Source organism: Pundamilia nyererei, unplaced genomic scaffold (genome assembly GCF_000239375.1).
Source record: "Pundamilia nyererei isolate P.nyererei 1_Seehausen unplaced genomic scaffold, PunNye1.0 scaffold00004, whole genome shotgun sequence".
In the NCBI taxonomy this organism is placed as follows: Eukaryota; Metazoa; Chordata; class Actinopteri; order Cichliformes; family Cichlidae; genus Pundamilia; species Pundamilia nyererei.
Window position 1 is genome coordinate 2,141,691 of NW_005187405.1, and position 7,294 is coordinate 2,148,984.

A 7,294-nucleotide genomic window follows, 5' to 3' on the forward strand; every position below is an offset into this window, starting at 1 on the left:
TTTCATGAGTAAATCATATAAGCCTTATATGATTCACTATATGAAGTAGGCCACATCTTATGCAAGTCTTTTATAAGTTTTTACTATTTCTTTTCCATATGGTCTGTGTCTTCTAACTTAACTGAACATCTCTGTGTTTGATTAGAAATAATGTCAAAAATGCACTACAGTGTCATTAATGACTAACAATTGCAGGTTATGGACCGTGCCTGGAAAGATAATTTTCACCAACCTGACGCTGTGTGGACAAAAAAAGCTATTCAGAAGGTGGACAAGAAGTACTTAAAAGAGAAAAAAAACCTTCATAAGCAAGAAGTGAAACTTTTTAAATCAAGAATCTTTTTTGCGATTGGTTCCTGTTTCTAGATAGGTGGTCTGCACCAATCTAGACACAGGACACAGAAAATGAGAGAACATGCAGCCTTGCTGTGAGGCCTCTAAATCTGTTTGCACCTTCCAGTATATACAAATAATGTTAGAAATGTATTACAATGCCATTAATAGCCAACCAACAATTGCAGGTTACGGACCGTGCTTGGAAAGACAATCTGTGCCAATCCAGACGCTGACTGGACAAGAAAAGCAATTGAGAAGGTGGACAGGGAGAATTCGCAAAAGGGATTCGCAAGTGACATGATACCAACAACGTCCACTGCATCCCCAGCATCAGGAAACATCCCTCAGAAGGACAAGGGGACAGGGCAGAGCCTGATTATGTTTTGTCAAATACACTGTGGTGTAGATCCATGGACTAAGAACATGTTGTGTCCCACTAACTAGCTAAGCAGCAGCAACAGTAGGTGACATTACACCAGCAGCGTTAAAAACACACACACTTAAAGACTGGCAGATTGGGGAAAGAATACAGGGAAAAAAACAAGAGAGGGAAAAAGGGCAAAAACATGAAAAGACTTCAAATTTGCCAAAATCAGCTGTTCTTCTGTTTAATTATCCCCATCATGGTATAATTCTACGCTGTCTTCTTATTCGTGCCTCTCTTTTGTGTCTTGTAAACATTGTTTTCTGTTGTCTTTGCATGCATTGCCCTGACCTCTTCTACTATATACAGCACAGTAGTCACTCACTTATTTTCTTTTTTAATTTCACCCATCATCTATTTCTTTGTCATTTTAAATTTTAAAATGAGACAATTACATTATTGGTCTCCATGACTGGTTGTGAAATGCTGGTTTTATGCTCTAGGACTGGCATGTGCTGCCTCCTGCACACGCTATTGATGCCTACTCTTTCCTGTATACTACTTCCTTCCTTCCTGCTCTCCAATACAGCTTTTACCCTTTCTTCTGGTTTGTTCTACTTTGGTATGAAATAAAACTGCCTGCAGTCTCTCTCACGAGCAGCTGTGAGGGACGCCAGTCATGTTTGTACTTATTCTGAAAATAAAAGAAACACGTATTTAACCCAGAAATATACCCAGAAACTTTGTTTTGTTTATTTGTGGGAATTTATTCTAATGTAACTCCAAGCTGTGACACATCTTCAGATGTTCTAACAATATGTTGACATGATTATAGTTCATAGTACAAAGGGGACAATATCATTGTCCTCTTAAATCCTCTGCATTTCCAGTGTTGAATTACGAGTCCTGTTCTGCTCCTGACTGTGAGGATTTGGTTGATGTTTAAAGTCAGTTTCCCAGGATTCCACATGCTAAAACTGCTGATTTCACAATTTAATTGTTAATTTAAAAGAAGGAAATTAAGCTTAATGGTCCTGCGATGTTAGTCACTACACACCCATACAATTGTGAGAAAGAGCCAAAAATAAATGTAACCTCTTGTATGGGTATAGCATATGTGTAAAGGGCTACTGACGAAGGCTTAGCTGAGAACCACCCTTTCATGTATGATTCTGTGGTTGACAGCAGGATGAAAGAGGTGACTTAATTCTCTCATAGATGTTTTAGATAAGAATTAATCAAATTCAAACACTCACTGAATTCAATTCACTAATTGACTGTGTGAAATCCCCACTTTCCTAATTAACATTCAGTATTAATTCACGCTCAAATTCAATGTTTCTTTAAGCTAGCAAACTTTTCAAACTCGTAGTGACAGTGGAGGCAATTGTGGCTTTCAGAGTGAGCACAAAGGGAAGTGATGAGTATCTCTCTGTGTGTACAAGTAACTATGCTTATGTGTGTTTGTATTTCTATACGCTGCTGTTTGTGTTGCATTGTGGGCAGGTCTGTGGTGAAAGGACTGTTTGTCATTTTTAGCTTGTAACAGATGAAGTCAATATTTCCTTTCCCCACTATGTGGCCATAGTGACTATCCCCCCATGATGAAAGGTCTGGGTGGGGTAGGGGAGTAGCAGAGGGGCTTATGTTTTATAAGAGACGAGATCAAAAATTTAATGCTCAGAATGACTGAGAGAACTTCACAAGCTGGAAACGTCATATACCCCACGCCTGCTGCGTGAGCAACACTGCTTTGATTCGACACTCCGTTATCTGATCAAAAAGGAGTAAGATTACTTAGCAGGCTGTAAAGATTTGCACTGACAGAATCAAGACTCAACTTCTGAAGAGCAAACCCAAAGCGCAATACTGAAGATGAAGTCCAGCCTGGTTGTAACCACTCTTCTCTGCTTCACCACCTGGATGAGCTTGGCCTTTGCCAGTGAGTATTGCAAGGAAAGAAAAAAAAGGCTTTTCATTCACTGTGTGGTTTTTCTTCAGGGTAAAAATTAATGTGACTTTGTCTGTGTGACTTTTTCAGGACCCGGAGAAAGCTGTTGTGTCTCGTGGTCCAAAACCAGAGTCCCACTTGACCGAATTGTGAATTATGCCATTCAGTCTGAAGATGCTTGTCGCATCAAAGCAGTACAGTAAGTGTTAATAAAATCTCACACTGTATTTTAACTTGTATTTTAGGAAAGATTTTTTTTGTAAAAATAAAACACATGCGGCATGAAGATTCTGGGTTCAAAGCTGTTGGCCAGCTGGGGTCTTTTCTAGATGTTTGTTTCACCAGTCCAAAGACAGGCCAGTGTAACTAGTCATTCTAAATTGACATCAGGACATGTGAATGACTGTATGTGGTCCTGTGATGGACCGGCGACCTGTCCAGGGTCCACTTTGCCTCTCGCCTTAGGCTGACTTTGGGCGAGAGTACTCTTCCCAAACCTGAAATGTATGGATGGGTATAAAATAATAAAAATCAAATAACCTGAATGTTTTTAAATTGTCTTCATAAATGATATAACAAATAAATAATTTAACCCTCTAAGCAAAGAGATGGTCCAGGAAAAGTTTCTTAAAAACTGAGTGCATATTGAACTAAAAGAATCCTTTTAGATGAGAAGCGAAACTTCTTCATTTAACTGCAGTACAGTCGCCCTCTTTTCAAGTTCTTATGACTACCATGACCTAGATGACCAAGAACGGACTCCGACAACGTAACACTAGGTGTAACTGAGAGGGAACAATTTTGCTATAAATATTAACTTTTAATTTATAGGGGAAGTGAAACGTTTTAGACCAAAAACTCTTTGTCGGAATGTCATTGGCCTAGAAAAGCAACTATTACTGGTAATATTATTGAGAGTCAGGAGAAGCCAGAGCACAGAGAGAATATGCAAACTCCACACAGGCCGTGCCCAGATTTGAACTCAGAGCCGCCACACAGTGAGGCAACAGAGCCAACCAGCCTCTCTTTCTTTAAACCTAACATGTACCAAATATGCCAGAATATATTTAGAAATAATGTCAAAACTGTATTTCAGTGCAATTAATGACTGACTAACAATTACAGGTTACGGACCGTGCTTGGAAAGACAATATGCGCCAATCCCAATGCTGACTGGACAATACAAGCAATGGAGCTGGTGGACAAGAAGAAAGCACCAACAACATCCACAACAACAACATCCGCACCAACAACATCCGCACCAACAACATCCGCACCAACAACATCCACACCAACAACATCCACAACAACAACATCCACAACAACAACATCCAAACCAGCATCCACACCAGAAGCATCCTCACTATCAACATCCACACCAACAACATCCGCACCAACAACATCTACATCAACATCCACAACAACAACATCCACAACAACAACATCCACACCAGCAGCATCCTCACTATCAACATCTGCACCAACAACATCTGCACCAACAACATCCTCAAAAACAACATCCACACCAGCATCCACACCAGAAGCATCCTCCCTATCAACATCCACACCAACAACATCCACAACAACAACATCCACACCAGCATCCACACCAGAAGCATCCTCCCTATCAACATCCACACCAACAACATCCACAGCAACAACATACAAACCAGCATCCACACCAGAAGCATCCTCACTATCAACATCTGCACCAACAACATCTGCACCAACAACATCCTCAAAAACAACATCCACATCAACAACATCCGCACCAACAACATCCACACCAACAACATACAAACCAGCATCCACACCAGAAGCATCCTCACTATCAACATCAGCACCAACAACATCCACACCAACAACATCTGCACCAAGAACATCCACAAAAACAACATCCACTAAAACAACATCCACAACAACAACATCCACAACAACAACATCTACAACAACAACATCCACACCAACAACATCCACAACAACAGCATCCGCACCAACAGCATCCGCACCAACAACATCCACACCAACAACATCTACAAAAACAACATCCACAACAACAACATCCACAACAACAACATCCACAACTAAAACATCTACAACAACAAAATCCTCACTATCAACAACATCCACACCACCAGCATCCGCACCAACAACATCCACAACAACAACAACATCCACAACAACAACAACATCCACAACAACAACAACATCCACAAAATCAAAAAATATCTCTCTGACGAAGTTCAGAAGAAGGAAAGTACAGAGGAAAAGGCCATGAGAGGGAACAAGAAACGATGTGTTTGAGAAATCACAAAACATTTCAAAGTTATCATAGTCGGCAAATGTTGCTCTTTTTTATTGTACTCTTCCTGCTTTATTTCATCAACAGTACCTGATAAAAGTAACATTAATCTCTCTATATATTACCATATATCACCATTCTTTGTTTTCATATTGTTTTTATGAAAATGTACAAAAATGTATTTTAAAGTTTTCCCACTTTTAACTGCCAATAAAGAACTTTCCAGCAAATATTGTGTTTTTGTCATAATCAGTTAAAACAGGATTTAATTAGAATTATTCATACTCTGGTCGCTGTCGTTGCTCGTACCTTTAACTGCACACTAACCTCTAATGTTTGTCAAATGAGGAAACTCTGCTATCTGAACCTACTCACTCTTTATTTACTATAATAAACAGATTTTAATTTAACCCAATCTCTCTCATTTTAAAAACTGACTCGATTACATCATCAGTTTGCCTAGTGATGTAATCATTAGTATCAGTCTGCTAAAACTTCTCAGACTGATGCTTTTCAAATTCAATCACTCACTGATCTTAACTCACTTTCTCACCGTGAAAACTTTCCACGGTTTAAATTACCACGCCACATGCCACCTAAAATGCAGGTCACCTGTGGCTTTCAGATTGAATATAAAGGAAGTGGATTAATCTGTTTCTGTGCATGCACATAGTTACGATTATTTATGAGTTTGTATTTCTGATGCTTTTGTACTTGTTGCATTGTTAACAGTTTAAATATAAATGATGAACTCAGTGGTTTTTTACCTCATTGTGTTGGTAAAATGAGAACGAGCTCAAAGGGGCCTTTTTTTTTTATTAGAATCAACATCAAAACCTGATTGCTCAGAAAGACCACACTAGGAAATACCATGAACGCATGCACTGCGTCTGCCATGTGAGCAAGACTCATTTGATTCGATACTCTGATAAAAGCTCAGGGAGGCACAGAGATTATTTAACAGGCTGTGAAGGTTTGTGCCGACAGCTTTGAGGCTCAGCTTCTGAAGAACAAACCTAAAGCGGAATACTAAAGATGCAGCCCAGCCTGGTTTTAGCCGCTTTTCTCTGTTTCACTACCTGGATGAGCTCAGTCCGTACAAGTGAGTACTGCAAGGAAGAAATAATTTTTCATTTACTTTATAGCTTGACTGTTTTTAACGGATAAAATTAATGCAACTTTTTCTGTGTGTGACATTTTCAGCCCCTATAAGCATACGCAGTTGTTGTGTCGTGTGGTCCAAAACCAGAGTCCCACTTGACCGAATTGTGAATTACTCCATTCAGACTGAAGATACTTGTCGCATCAAAGCAGTACAGTAAGTGTTCAATAAAAAACCTCACACTGCATTTTAACTTATATTTTATGAATATAAACACATGCAGCATGAAGGTTCTGGGTTGAGTTTTTTTATATTCCACATTGCTTCAAAAACCATACTTGTTCAATTAAAAATGACTATAAACTTACAGTAAGTGCAGATGTGAGAGGGAATGGATGCCCATCTCTTTCTGTGTTAACTCTGGGATGATCAGCTGACATCTGACACTGTGCTTTCCGTTTAGTCAGCTGGGACAGACTTTAACCTCACTGTCTTCACCGCTTAAAAAAAGGAATAGATATAATTTAATAAAGTTTATACACTCCATCCAACTATTTTAAAATAACATTAAAATGACAAATAAATGACCTATAATATAAAAACACATTTTCCTGTGGTGATATCCAGTCATTCTGAGAGGTTTGGTTCTACATGTTTGACTATTCAAATACAGTGTCTGTCTTTGATTTTCAACACTATACCAATTAAATTGGCCAGTTGGGACTTTAGTAGTCATGTCATTCCTAACGATCCAAAAACCTGTCAGCAGTGCTCACTGAAACCTCTTTGTACTGGAGGAAATTCTTTGAAAACATGTTCACAGGAAGGCCTTCGAGTTTCAGAAACCACTCTGTAAAGAGATGCTGCAGGGGAAAATATTTGATAAGCAAATTTACTGTGTACTGAGAATGGAGATGTTCAATACAAGCTAATTGCATGCCACTAGCTGCAACAGAGGTGAAAATATTTTTTTTTATTAACTTTTAAAAGCAAGAAGTGAAGCATTTGAGAATCAAGACTCTCTTTTGTAAGAGTGTCCTGGGTCTAGATAGGTAGAGACCACCTATATAGACCCAGGACCCACAACATGAGAGAACATGCAGGCTTGCTGTGAGGCCTCTAAATCTGTTTGCACCTACCAGTATATACAAATAATGTTAGAAATGTATTACAATGCCATTAATAGCCAACCAACAATTGCAGGTTACGGACCGTGCTTGGAAAGACAATCTGTGCCAA

General features: G+C 39.1%; 2 protein-coding genes and 1 long non-coding RNA gene across 3 annotated transcripts in view; all 3 read left to right on the forward strand.

The window, feature by feature from the left end:
- The window catches only part of LOC102213704 (C-C motif chemokine 2-like), a 4,538-nt gene extending 3,758 nt beyond the window's left edge, over window positions 1-780 (forward strand). Inside the window, exon 3 of the mRNA XM_005721528.1 lies at window positions 522-780. Coding sequence (XP_005721585.1) covers window positions 522-780 — 259 coding nt within the window. The remainder of the gene's footprint in view (window positions 1-521) is intronic.
- Window positions 781-2,373: 1,593 nt separating this feature from the next.
- LOC102213984 (cell wall protein DAN4-like) lies at window positions 2,374-5,416 on the forward strand. Its single transcript, XM_013911518.1, has 5 exons — window positions 2,374-2,642; window positions 2,742-2,850; window positions 3,777-4,378; window positions 4,652-4,794; window positions 5,408-5,416. Exons 1-5 carry the CDS (start codon window positions 2,576-2,578, stop codon window positions 5,414-5,416), a joined length of 930 nt encoding a protein of 309 aa, XP_013766972.1. The 5' UTR covers window positions 2,374-2,575.
- A 444-nt stretch (window positions 5,417-5,860) lies between these two features.
- LOC106456271 (uncharacterized) lies at window positions 5,861-7,294 on the forward strand. The gene is made up of 3 exons (XR_001290428.1): window positions 5,861-6,055; window positions 6,157-6,271; window positions 7,259-7,294. It is a non-coding gene; the product is annotated as an uncharacterized LOC106456271 (long non-coding RNA).

Excerpts from the sequence above, each read along its gene's own strand:
- LOC102213984 (XM_013911518.1), top strand. The coding sequence starts at position 2,576 with ATGAAGTCCAGCCTGGTTGTAACCACTCTTCTCTGCTTCACCACCTGG. Across the intron at positions 2,643-2,741 it reads GATGAGCTTGGCCTTTGCCA|GACCCGGAGAAAGCTGTTGT; the intron begins GTGAGTATTGCA and ends TGACTTTTTCAG. Across the intron at positions 4,379-4,651 it reads TGCACCAACAACATCTGCAC|CATCCGCACCAACAACATCC; the intron begins CAACAACATCCT and ends CCGCACCAACAG.